Genomic DNA, 13,840 nt, shown 5'->3' on the forward strand with positions numbered 1-13,840 from the left:
CAGAGAGGTAGATGCCAACCTTGTACATGGTTTGTCCTTGTGATTTGTTGATGGTCATGGCAAATGCAGGTTTAATGGGGAACTGTCACCGTTTAAGTGTAAAAGGTAATTCTAGGTCAGAACTTGTAAGGTCAATTCTAGGAATCAGAACAGTATTGTTAGCATGTGATCCTGTAAGAATTTTTGCTTCAATAACATTGTGTGTCATGGTGTTGACGACTAAACGTGTACCAATGCATAAACCTTGTTTAGTGTTAAGGTTTCTTAATAGCATGATTATTGTTCCGATATTAAGGTTAAGATTGTGTTGTGGTAATCTGGCTGGGTTAATAGTGTTCAAATATTGTAAGGGGAAATTAAGATGGTCATTGTCGTCATCAGAGTCAACTTTGTCAGAGCTTAAAAAGAGCCGTGCCTCTCCAGGAAGTAATGCAATGACTTGGTTATTTATGTGATCAACATTAATATTTTTTAGACATAATATAGTATTTGGTCTAATGAGATTGTTGTTCCAAATATCTCCGTAACTACGTCGTCGCAGATAAAAGCTTGAGGAATTGTAATAATATCTGTGTGAAGTCTATCTGTATTGGTGAGTGTCCTATCTCCCAGTTGTAATAACCAATTGTTATATTCTGGATCTGGACATCGCATGTTTTGTACCAATTGTATCTTTTGAAAGCAATGCCAAATGTCCGCGTATTCTAAGGTGGACTGAACAATAGCTGAGCGCATGGCATGTGGAACAATAGCTAAGCACTGTCTAAAATCTCCTCCTAATAAAAGTACCTTTCCCCCAAAGGGAATATTATTATTCATTAACGTTTGTAGAAGTTTATCAATGGTGTTGAGTAAGTGACTGGATGCCATTGTACATTCATCTATAATTAATAGTTTTGCAAGACGGATGTCACGTGCATTGTCACTGTTCATTTTCATAGTGGATACCGATGTTTCTGTGATTGGGACCGGTATTTTGAATAGGAGTGACATGCGTTTTTGGAGCCGAGACATTTTTTCTTCCGCGGTTTCAGAAGCGCGTTGTAGGAGCCGACGTGTATTGTTTTTTTTCATGCGGGTTCGTGTTTGTGGTCCCGCTACTTGAGTTGTATCGTTTTGTACCCGTGATCGTGAATTCATGACTTGTTTGTTCTTTATCGTTAGTAATATGGATAAGTAATAAGGAGGATCGCACTCATTGTTAATATGGAGCCTTTTCTGTGGTTGTACGGTTAATAGTGCATCATTGTAATGAGATTCGCCTATGCTGTATAGTTTGAACGTGTTTAGATGACGTATGTTTAATACGGACTGTTCGTTTCTTCGTATTATTACCCATCAGGTGTCGCGTCTGTATATGTATTGTAGTCCGGTCTCTTGTTGTTTATGTATGACGTCGTTTGTCGGCGTGCGTCTTTTTAGAAGTGCGTGGAATGTGCTGTATAGTCTGTACGTTGATTTCAGATGCGAGTTGTAGGCGAATGCTTCTATCGTAGTATCTGCCGTTTTCCGAAACACAAATCTCTTTCTGTAATATGTTGGGTTTGATGTGTGACCCTTTGAGGACTCCGTAGTCTGTCACGTTTAACTGTGCTGTGTGGTTGTGAGTCCTCTTTTTCAGTACTATCTCGGGCTTGATTTGTGAAGTCTTGTGGACTCCTTAGACTGTCCCATTTCACTGTTAGGCGGGGATAATCTGATTCAAATATGTTGTGTTGTCCGTATGTGTGAGGTTTTTGTATGATCTTGAGTGTTCGTTTTTGGTTGCTCTTCCGTTTTTGAGCCTCAATCTCGGGCTCGATGGGTGACCGTGTGTGGAGTCCGTAGTCTGTCCCGTTTCACTTTGGGGTGTGTGTCTGACTCCTCTTTTTTGTGTGATATGGGCGCGTTGCCTCATTTCTTATTTCTGTTAGTGGAGGGGTGCTTTGTGTCTCATTTCTTATTTATGTTAGTGTGTGAAATCCGTAGTCTGTCCCGTTTCGTGTGCTATGGGCTTTGTGTGGCGCTTGCGTGTGACTCCTTGTTTTTGTGTGCTAGGGGCGCGTTGCCTCATTATTTATTTCTGTTAGTGGAGGGGGGCTTTGTGTGTCGTGGGTCTGAATCCTCCTTTTTGTGTACGTTCCGTTTCGTGTGCTATGTCCGTAGTCTGTCCCGTTTCGTGTGCAATGGGCTTTGTGTGGCGCTCGAGTCTGACTCCTTTTTTTTTTGTGTGCTAGGGGCGCGTTGCCTCATTTTTTATTTCTGTTAGTGGAGGGTGGCTTTGTGTGTCGTGGGTCTGAATCCTCTTTTTTGTGTGCGTACCGTTTCATGTGCTATGTGGCGCTTGCGTCTGACTCCTTTCTTTTTGGTGTGCTAGGGGCGCGTTGCCTCATTTCTTATTTCTGTTAGTGGAGGGGGGCTTTGTGTGTCGTGGGTCTGAATCCTCTTTTTTGTGTGTGTCCCGTTTCGTGTGCTATGGGCTTCGTGTGGCGCTGTGTGCCATGGGTTTGTGTGGCGCCTGCGTCTGACTCCTTTTTTTTTTGTGTGCTATGGGCGCGGCGCCTCATTTCTTATTTTTGTTGCTTGGAGGGGGGCTTTGTGTGGCGCCTGCACACTACGTCTTTTGCGTCCACGGCCCATGTCCCTGCGTCCATATCCGGTTTACCATTCTCGTTTAGTAATATGGATGTTGACATTTTTATTTTTTTTGTGTTGCCCAGTTTGAAACATAACATTCTCCATTTTACTTTTTACAGTTCAGAGTCTATAGTGCCAACAATACCAGATAAATACATTGATTCCATCTTGCTTGACCGTCCATGTTAGAAAACATTTAGTCCAACTGCAGATCACATGAAGAACTCACCAGAGAAGGGTTTTAACAATTTCTATTGCCAATAAGCTCATAATATATTAGAATCTGACCAGTTTTGTTGGCTTAGTGTAATATCCTGCCTTAGTTTTTTTTTCTGTTTTCTGGTATAAATAGAGGCCTCTATAAAAGGATTATAATGGACAGTCATTTGTGTATGAGAAATGAAAACTGCACGGCTGTGATGAATTTTTTAATAAGAACACATTTAATAAACCAGCTAAATGCTCCCATGGCTCGGTTCATATCAGTTGTTTTTGTCATGAAAAACATGTCCACTTCAACCTAATACACTCTTGTCCCAGCGGTAAAACCAAATTTAAAAATGCCTGCTTTTTAAGATAGCATGTTGGAACTTGAGCTTCCAGGGTACCCTGTGGGCCTTCTTCATTAATATTTTTGTAATGTAATTTCAGGAGATGGAACAGCAGCTTGAAAAAGAGAGGCTGTCTCTGGAAGAACAGAAAAATCAGCTCCGACAGCAGCTGGAAAACCTAAGGGAAGAGCTGACAGCCAGGCTGAGCACAGCCAATCAGGAGGCAAGTGTCTTCTCTCCAGAATTAATTTATTTCTAGGTGCACTGGGCAGGAGTTAATCAGTAATGACTTGTTATTTAATAAGCTTGTTGGTTTAGGCAGGAACTCACCTGAATCTAGTCCGGTACAGTACAGTTATAAAAAGTGGAAGCTGCTTCAGTTTCATATGACCTAGAATGAGCAGTGGTTACTGGCTTTCACAGCACAAGCCTTATTCAGTGTGAACTGCTTGATTGATGACAGTTGCTGAATTGAAAGGTTGTAGCAACCTAGATGGAATTTGACCATTGTTACTAGAACCTTATAACTGTGTCATCACCAACAGCTATATATTTGCCATTGTCCTGTGACATATAATAACAATTACCATAGGGAATTCATCCAGACTGGATGCAACAGTTTTGAGGTACCCTTAACATCATTTTATACAAGGGTGTTGAAGACCAAATTCTACTTTGAAAGAGGATATGGTACAGAGATAGACAATTCTTGGACAAAGATCAACAGACAGGTTGCAGGATATGAGAATGGACAAACACAACAAAACATGACGGTCGAATATATAATATTGAAAATGAGTGATAGATAGATAGATAGATAGATAGATAGATAGATAGATAGATAGATAGATAGATAGATAGATAGATAGATAGATAGATAGATAGATAGATAGATAGATAGATATTATTCATCCCCTCAGGGAAATTCAGGTGTCCAGTAGCTCAAGCACATCAGTACTAGGCACTAGGAGATGAAAATATTGACAGTTGAATGGTCAAAACCAAAAGATCAAAAAAATCAAAGCACTGAACCCAAAACACTACACAAGAATTATTGTTTAAAGGTGGCATAAAGAGATATGTAAATCAACAGATCAATTCCAGACTTTATATTGTTACAACAGTATTGTCACGTGTCACTTATGAACTGTGTGAACACTTATAAACTAAATACAAGAAGTCCTCAAATTGGCAGCATTCATGGAAAAGAAAATGGCATTGAGGAAACACAAGAAAAGGATGTGAAAAATATTAACTTAGCCTAAACAAAACTAAAAACATGTAAAAACAAGAAAGGAAGGGGGAAAAAAGAAAACTAAACCATAATCATAACAAATAAATCGCCCTGAGCACCAGTCTTCTCTCCTCGTTTAAAATACTATGTGACTTTCATGGTTGGGTAATAAAAAGCATAGACTAGCTCTGAGGACAAACAGCAAGTGGACTCCTTGCAATGCAGGGCTGCCTCTATTGTAGAGAATAATGTAGGAAGTACATTTGGAGGGACAAGGTTAGGGTTAGGAAAAAAAGTTTTAATGGCATGAATTGAGTAAAATATTTTTTATGTGCAAAGAATTGACTTGTTTATGGATTAGTAGCAGGATTTCAACTTCTGTGGGGCAAAAAAAAGGGATTAATTAATTGTGGCAAAGGTGAAAACTGGTCTGTCCAAAGGGATGGAATATTGGTAGCTATGACCCAGAGATGACAGTGAAGACCATATGAAGTACGCAAAGAATGGTCATGACTAAGGTCAGAGCCAGAAAAGAAGTCAGACAAAACCAATACGAAGATCAAAAGTCAAAGGAAATATTTGTACTTTTACAATAATAAAAAAACTCAGATACTGAATGTTGCATACTGCTATCATGAAAAGTTTTCTTGGAGTGACATGGTTTGCTAACAGTGGTACATATGACCAGAAATGAGATTGTCACTAACAACAGTAATAAGAAAAATGTTGCAGAGTATAAGCAAACATTTCGAAAATACTCAGTAAGATTAAAATAAAATCACAAATAAACACGACCTGATAATACAAAATGGGGCAAATAAAACAAAATCAAGTTTATGAAAATAATAAACTACAAAATTTTGCTGAATGAATTGTAATGCTTAATATACTGCAAATCTTTAAAGAAAATTACAGTAATCTCATATTGTAACCCAAGTATCGTGATATCTTTTTGCGATCTTAACCTACGGTTATAGGCCATTCTTTGAGTGTGTGCTCATCAATGACGGTCTTCATGCCTGTACATTTCTGTGAAGAAGCTTTCTAGAAGTCTCTCCAGTTTTTTTTCCATTTTGTTTAGCTAAATATCCTAAAGAGGTTGGCATTGTTTATGAAGAAGACATATTGACTTTTTGCTAAAATTCATAAATAAAACCGTGAAATGCGATGGACACTGCCAGTAGCCTCATAGCTAAATTTTTTCTTGTGAGATTTCCCTAAATTATTATCTCTTTAGAAAGAGAAGGGCAAACTAAATTGGAAAAGCAGGTTCCACACATCCATTACCATTTAATCCAATTTAGCGCTGTAAGGAGAGAGCTGATTATTACAATTTTGATTGTATCTAACACTACACAAAGATATTTATATTAGCTTCATTTTTTTGTCCCTTTGTGAAATTCCAGGAGTAGTCCTCCAGTATTCTGTACAAATTGTAACCTCAAAACACACATACAGTATGGGATTGGAACCTGTACTGTAAAAACAATAGAGTTTTTAAAGAAAAGAAAAACTGCAAAAAATGTCTGTATGATCTTAAACTAATACCTTGGACTGAATTTTAGAAGCGTCTTTTTCTTTCAGTACTGACGCTAGATTAAGTATTGTCTTGTTCTGTGCCTTACATTTAGAGTATATGTTGTCACCAAACTGAGAAAACAGTTTCAACACCAATGAATGTGTCCTGCGATAGACTGGTGCACAGTTCAAGGTTGGTTCCTGTCTTGTGCCTAATGTAGATGAAATACACAAAAACAGTGATTGTGCTTTTCACACGCTATAGGACTGTGGTACAATACTATTAGCGCTACTGCCTCATAGCTCCACAATCATGGGTTTGAATCCTGGTCCCCCACATTTATGTGGATTTTGCTGTGTGAATTCTTAGATGACCAGACCTAGTCCAGGATAAAGTCCAAAAATGTAGAAGCTATTATAACTCAGAAGAGTTTTTATCCTCTTCCTATCTTTTCCATTTTCTTATAACCTTTAAATACAATACATCCAAATGTAATTATGACTGTGCCTTGCTATCTGAATTTTTCGCAGATAATTCGTCTCCAACAGCTTGTCAAGAAGAGTGAACAGGGATTGGGATCTGCAGAAGGGCACATATCAAGTCTCAAGAAAGCACAAGAACAACTTTGTGAAGAACTCGACTCCACTCGAGAAAGGCTGAGAGAAACCAGCGATCTGCTGACTACATTGCAGGTACACATTAGTAGTCTGCTGATGGAAAAATGTTTATCCGGTGTTTTAAACACATCCATCATGAAGAACTGCATCAGATTTGGTTTATTAATGTACATGTTAATGATCTTACAAAAATACTGTACATTAGTCAGTTGTTTAAATTCAATTTTGACTATACTCTTAAAATCCATAATTTTAAAACCAAGCAATACAGTAAAATGCTGTTGAGATATTGTGTAAACCAATAAGGGAGCAAACAAGCTCAGTTTAGTATTCAGATCATAGATTAAAATCACACGTAAGGTTGTCTTATCTTGTTCACTGTCAGTAAACAGCATAATGCAATATACAACACTTTACAGGTAAGATAATTTAACACTTCTGTGTTCATATTTTCTAGGTATTTGAAAATTCAGATAGATAGATAGATAGATAGATAGATAGATAGATAGATAGATAGATAGATAGATAGATAGATAGATAGATAGATAGATAGATAGATAGATAGTGTTACAAAAGGCACTATATGGTCCCCTGACCCGACACAGACTCACACCAGAGGCACGTTAAAATAAATACATTTTTATTTTTCTTCACCTGGGGGGCACGTCTTCCCCGTAATCCCCAAAGGCACAACACAGTCCCAAGTGCACAAACACCAAATTAAGCACACAGCAAAGCACTCTTTTTCTTACTCCACCACTCCTCTCAGCCAACCTCGTCCTCCTCCTCCCGACTCTGGCTCCTGGAGTGGTGGCTGCTGGCCCCTTTTATAGTTCACCCAGAAGTGCTCCAGGTGCTTGATTGCCGAGTTCCGGCTGCAATTCCGGGTGTGGTGAAAACACTGCCTATACGGACTCAGGAGTCCCAGCTGCAGCACCCCCTGGTGGTGCCTGCGGGACCCAACAGGGCTACACCCAACTCCAATTCCCATGGAGCCCTATGGGAAGCCGAGGCACTGCCCCAACCCAGGAGTTGGCCATCTATCGTCCAGGGGGAGGTATTGAACCGTCCAGGACTGCTCCCCCTGAATATACACTGAAGGGGCATCCCGGCCGGGCATAGACCCTGGCTGTCTGCCACAATAGATAAAAGAACTGCAGAAGTCTTGTGACACTGGTCAGAATGTGCACAGGCACGTAAAAAATCAAGAGAGGCAGGAAACACTGACACTGGTGTTTGTCGGGCAGAAACACCTCGTCACTTGGATTTTGACTGGAAAAAAATCATTACACTATACATACTAATGGTCATTGTCATCATTGCTGTTTCCACACAACATCAGAGATAGACAAGTCTGTAATTAGAGCATTCATGCAAGAGCTGTATATGTGTTTTTGGCTCCTGTTGCAGTCTCTAGGGATGCATTAAAAGAACAAAGAAATGACAATTGTCTCTTCAGTATGGCTGTTGCTAGGTTAATGAAGATGGTCTTTTTGCAGAGATACAGCATGGAATAGCTCTCAGATCATAAATCTGAAGTAAACTGAGCTGAACAGGCACAGTTATACTATGTTTTTGAAAAATGTTTTTAGGGTATCCATTGGCACCACCTCAGGCATGGACAAATGCTACTGGCCTGCTTATATGAAATAAGTGGTTGCTTACTTAAATCAAGGGAGTGTACAAGCAGAAGCACAAAAAATAGCAGCCACTCACAGTTCTTACTAATGCCTGAATTTCTAAAATAACCCAAAGGGATCAAAATCATCTTTTTCTCACATGTCCTGCTTTGTTTGTTAGCCTTTATTCTGCTTTTTTGTAAGCTTAAGCAAGATGAGAAAAGGGACACTGGAAAATGATTTAAGAAAGGGAGTACTGTTGTCATAAAGTAAATTTGTGACATTGTCAAATGTTGTTATTAACGTTCAGTTTATTTTTGTATAGTGCATGTCACTGAGTACTGACTCAGTGCTCTTTCACTATAAAGTGATAACAACACTAAATTGATGAACTATACATCACTCACATACATGAACACATAAAATGGGTTAAAGACGCAATTAACTGAGCAGTCTCACTTTGATCAACATAAAACAATAATGGCAATATGCTGTACGTCTATTAACTTTATAACTGGTACAGTATATGTGTAGAGGAGAGAAAAAACAAAAACTCCAGTTGAGAGGATTACTACAATAAATGAAAATCTTCATGATGTCCACGATGAGTTATAAGAGATAGTATCTATCTATCTATCTATCTATCTATCTATCTATCTATCTATCTATCTATCTATCTATCTATCTATCTATCTATCTAGAGCCATGGGCAGAGTAACAGTTCTAGAACAGCATGGCACCGTAATCCTTCCGAGGAATTCTACAGCATCATGCTGGACAGCGTAAGAAGAAAATTATATGCTTTTGTCATTAAATCACTCTCAATGCCTGTGATGTCACATCCTTTGTGCAGGAGAAATACACTTGGGCACAGGACTGGCTCAACCATTTAGGCGAACTACATGGTTGTGTTTGGGGAGGGTATGGGGGTTCTTTTTTTTTTTTAAACAGAACAGACTCTTACTTAAAAACACTCAAGAGTCAGTACAACTGCCTGATTTCCATTAATCTGACTATATTGTTTTATATTATTTTCACATTCAAGTAATGTTTGGTCTTAATGTCTTATGATGTACACTTGCCTATTATGGATGGACTTCCAAAACCGAGGATGTACTGTACTCATTTTCTTAGAGGTTCTCTATTTGTGTAACATTTTGTATCCATATTTTCAAAATCATAAGCTACAATATAGAGGTTGGGAGTAAGCACTGATACGATGCATTGCAGCACCCACCACATGAAGAACCACCTCAGGATCACAAATTAGGACCCGAGCGTGACTGTGCAACAGGAGACACCTCAGCGCCACACTAGTTTCAATGGAATGAAACTGGGTGAGTTTTTTTTACAGTGGCTAGAGTGCCAATCCTGTCACCAAGTCCTGAGGTCTCCCTGTAAGCTGAAGGACCTGCTGGCGGGGCTGGATTCAGGTTAACATCATACCCAGGATGGAACAATTGCAGGTTAAGGGCTTTACTCAAGGTGCCCAACAGAGTGGAATAACTTCTGGCATTTACGAGATTTGAACTGGCAACCTTCCTATTGCCAGTGAAGATCTGTAGCCTCAGAGCCACTACTCTACATAATAATCCAACAATAACAAGAACAACAAAAATGATGAAAATGATAATAATAATCCTCCAGCTAGAATGGCTAAATAAAATTACACAATTAAAAATTGCAGCTGCTAAAGGCCAATTTTATTCAAACTATAATCATTTCCCAAATGTGCCTATATTTAAACTTGCGTTTAAACTTGGCAAATATTGTTCTCTGTTATTCACCACAATCTATGACATTAGCTTTTGGCATGCCATAAAAGTTTTCCAAAGTCTGTCTGTCACTGGAAAAACTCTTGAGGTCATACAGTACATTGATTGGATACTTATATTGTATTATTTACATACATTAGCGAGAATACAGAAAATAGAAATAATATGTTTAATGTTATCATTACACTTCAGTTTCATTACATTTTGTGGCTGTATTAAGCTTGTCAGTTTATCTCAGTAATCTGAATGAAATACAGTATATATGTTTATAGCACTGCCTTGGAAAGTTTATAACAAGATTGTCACCATCATCATAAGCTACCTGTTAGACTGGCACCGTGAATAGACAGCTACAGGATATAGCTATAATGTAAGTGGTAATTTGATTTTCTGATACATTTTTTATTCTTTAGAGAAATGTTAAGAGCAAACAATAAAACAATAAAGCCTGCAAAGCAGACTTCCCAGGTCAAGAGGGGAATACCCCTATTTTTGGGGAGAAATCAAGGCCATGGTATGAAAAAATAGTTGGAAGAGCTTAATGGGTGGAAGTATGGTGGGGAGGGGGCAACTATGATTGCATACCTTGCACATTTTTCCTTCCCCAAAATGATCAATGAAAGCCAAATCATCAATAACCAACATTCTGAACATTGCAGCAGCCACCTGTCATTGCTATGCCTGCTAATCTCGAAGCTCACGTATAATTGGTTAGGAGTCAGAGGGGTTTAGGATTGATGGTCATTCTTACAGTACAGCTGAATATGGAGTACAGAACAAGAGTTTATAGGTAATGTTAATTGTTTAAATGATTACATTTGCTTTTCTAAATGTTTTTGGCTTGTAAATGAAACTATGATTGCATATATTTTGGGATAAACACTATCCCATGGCACTGATTTTTAAAACGAAACCGTTTTGTTTATATCAGAGGACCAGACACTTGTTTAGAGCGCTGTTTCTTACTGTTCTGTCAGAGCAATGGCAAATAAACTTTTAAACATCACAGGAAGATATACCTAGGAAAACAAAAAAGCAAAAGGAGCCCAAAGCCATTTATTCATATAACATATTTCAGTAGTTCAAAATGTATCTATACTCTCTATTGTTTACATTATAAAAAGTTGTGAATAACTTCAGGATACCCTTCTAAGGAGAAGACCGGGGGAGAGGACAGGTCAACAGCAGTACCTCCCCTGTGACATGAGAGGGCAGCCCCCCTGGTTTGCATCAGAGCCAAGGGTTTGGAGGTTGGAAGCTCAACCCTGCTGGGGCCTGTGGCCACCAACAAGGGGGCACCTGGACAGCTCTGGAGCCTTGGTGTGGCGGAAGTGCTGCCGGAGGATGATCAAGGAGCACTGGAGTCAGGAGGCAGAGGACAGAGCTTGCGAGAGAGGACTGAAGAAAGAAAGAAAGAAAGAAAGAAAGAAAGAAAGAAAGAAAGAAAGAAAGAAAGAAAGAAAGAAAGAAAGAAAGAAAGAAAGAAAGAAAGAAAGAAAGAAAGAAAGAAAGAAAGAAAGAAAGAAAGAAAGAAAGAAAGGACAGAGCACTGTGGGTTTGTGCATTGTGTTGGGCCAAGTACTGAGAAAAAAAACTTCCACACAATATATCAGAACACGACTTCTAGGACTGGACGAACAAAGAGGACCGCAGATAGTTATCTGCTACCCCTGCTGGACTGTACTTTTGTGATCTTCTTCATGTTGTCTTTCTTTGTCCCAGCTGTAGGTACAGTAGATGGAAAAAGGCTGAAAAAGATAGATAGACTTAACAGACTCATTGAAAAATGCTTACAAGATCAGGATATGTTACAACTGTTTACAGATCTTTTCTCAAGTTAGAGCAATAGCAGGCCTTGTCAGTGTGTGTTTGCATTATGCACATTTTTCCATTTCCTATTTCCACAAAATGTGATTAACTGGTGACACTAAATTGGTAGGTGTGCGAGAGTGAGAGTGCGAGTGAGGGTACCATGGCTGGCCTCTGCCCTGTGTCCAGTGTTGGCAATACAGAGCTTCATGCTAAATGTCTTTTCATAAAAGTTTGGCTTATTTTAACTGTAGTAAACCTTTAGGCTCAAAATGACATAACCCTAAAATGGAATGCCAGTTCCAGTAAAGGATACAATTAACATTTTCTTTCACTGATTGTAGTAAGAGGGACTGAAGCGTTGTCATGTCTCACATCATTCAAACATTTTTGAATTTCTCAAAAACCATTGGGAACTTCTATTAAAAAGGAAAGCGACTCCCACACATCTCTGTAGGGAGGCCTGTAAAGACTCCGTTCTGCCCCTTGACCTGACCCATTCTCAAGCACTCACTTGATGCTGACTCTTAATTTAAGAAATGTCAGTCTACAAGTACTTTATGTCAGAATTTGAAAAGTCCATAGCTTGCAGAAGGTTGAAATCAACACCTGTCAACAACAGCCACTTTGGGCATGGTATGAAAAGCCAAATCATCTAAAAATCATAGAACAGAGTAAGCCTTAGGACACCTGTCTGATTGGACTCTGGTTACTTTTAAACCAAAATAATTTGCTAAAAGAATGAATAGGTGGGAATAAAACCTGAAAAATAAAGTGGACAGATTGGAACAAGAAAAGGAGGTCAATTTCATCTTCTTCAGGATTACAATGGCTTTTTTAAGGCTAAGTAACATTCTTTGTGAGTTCCCACTGTAACAGCCATTTGCTAGCTATTTAGATTAAGTTGATAGAAATATTTTCTTAGTTATGTTAAACGTTTGCCTATAAATTACTGCATAGTATAACTATTTTTGGTCCTTCTGACTACAGATTAGTCTCAGTTAGTGACCTGCCTTGCCGTAAGCATGGAGGACACACGGTTTCAAACTGTGCCTTAACATGCTCAGTTGTATATGCAGCGCTAAACGTCGAGAACGTTCTGAATGTGAAGTAAGGCATAGAGAAATAACTCATCACCGTAAGGCATAGAGAAATAACTCATCACTAAGTGTAGAAAACAACTGAAGTTTAACAAGAAAAAGTTATGTTTAAAGAAGACACATTTTTTCCTTTCTTGCCTTTTATTCTACGTGTGTAACAACTTTTCTCTATTTTTTTGTGAACTGTTGGCTTTGAATTTTCACTAAACCTTTTTTTAAACGAATTGTTTTGGACTGAGAGATTTCTTTTGGTACACGTTTAACTCATGCTTAATTATGCTTTACCTACCAGCAGCTACACCCACTCTCACTGGAGATCCCACTGATGTACACATGAACTGACAAAAAAAATAAGACACCTTAGCCCACTAGCAAAAGTCCACCCAAAAAAAAACAATTTGGGTTAGAAATGGACTCGTCATATGTCTGGCCTAAAAAGAAACAGATTACCATTAGAACATTGTGATGATGTGATGTCATTCAACCCAACAAGCTTATCAGTCCTATTCACCCACATTGTCTAAAATAACATCAAGTTGAGATCCGAAGGACCCTAAAGTCCTACACTGTACCACACTACTAGATAATGCTTCTAAAGTTCTTTGCATGAAGAAAAACTGTCTAACATTTTTGCAAAATCTGCCTTTGACAATTTTCCCTGTGTTGTTTTTGTTGTAGAATTTATTTTAAATTTGCACCTGGAATTCAGTGTACTAATTTCTTTCATAGTTATAAAAACTTCAATCATGTCACCTCTTTGTCTTCATTTGCTTAACACTAGAATTACCAGAGCCTACGAAAAAACTTGTAGATCTGTCCCACCTTAAATTGCTTCGCACCTCTCCATCAGCGTCTTTGGTCCTGTAAATGTGTCGATAAGCAACAGTCAGCCTACTGTCACATCCACCGCCGCACAGTTTTCTCAGCCCAAGTCTGTTTACCTGCGTGTTAGTTTCTTAGAGTTGTATAGAGTGAGAAGTCAAGCAAAATGACACCTTTT

At 38.7% G+C, this 13,840-nt stretch overlaps 1 protein-coding gene across 3 annotated transcripts in view; it reads left to right on the forward strand.

Moving 5' to 3' along the window:
- fam184ab (family with sequence similarity 184 member Ab) overlaps window positions 1-13,840 on the forward strand; it is a 642,430-nt gene that overhangs the window by 430,161 nt on the left and 198,429 nt on the right. For all 3 annotated transcript variants that reach the window (XM_028797795.2, XM_028797797.2, XM_028797796.2), the window contains exons 6-7: window positions 3,268-3,390; window positions 6,451-6,612. In XM_028797795.2, coding sequence (XP_028653628.2) covers window positions 3,268-3,390; window positions 6,451-6,612 — 285 coding nt within the window. The remainder of the gene's footprint in view (window positions 1-3,267; window positions 3,391-6,450; window positions 6,613-13,840) is intronic.

This window comes from Erpetoichthys calabaricus, chromosome 3 (assembly GCF_900747795.2).
Source record: "Erpetoichthys calabaricus chromosome 3, fErpCal1.3, whole genome shotgun sequence".
NCBI lineage: Eukaryota > Metazoa > Chordata > Cladistia > Polypteriformes > Polypteridae > Erpetoichthys > Erpetoichthys calabaricus.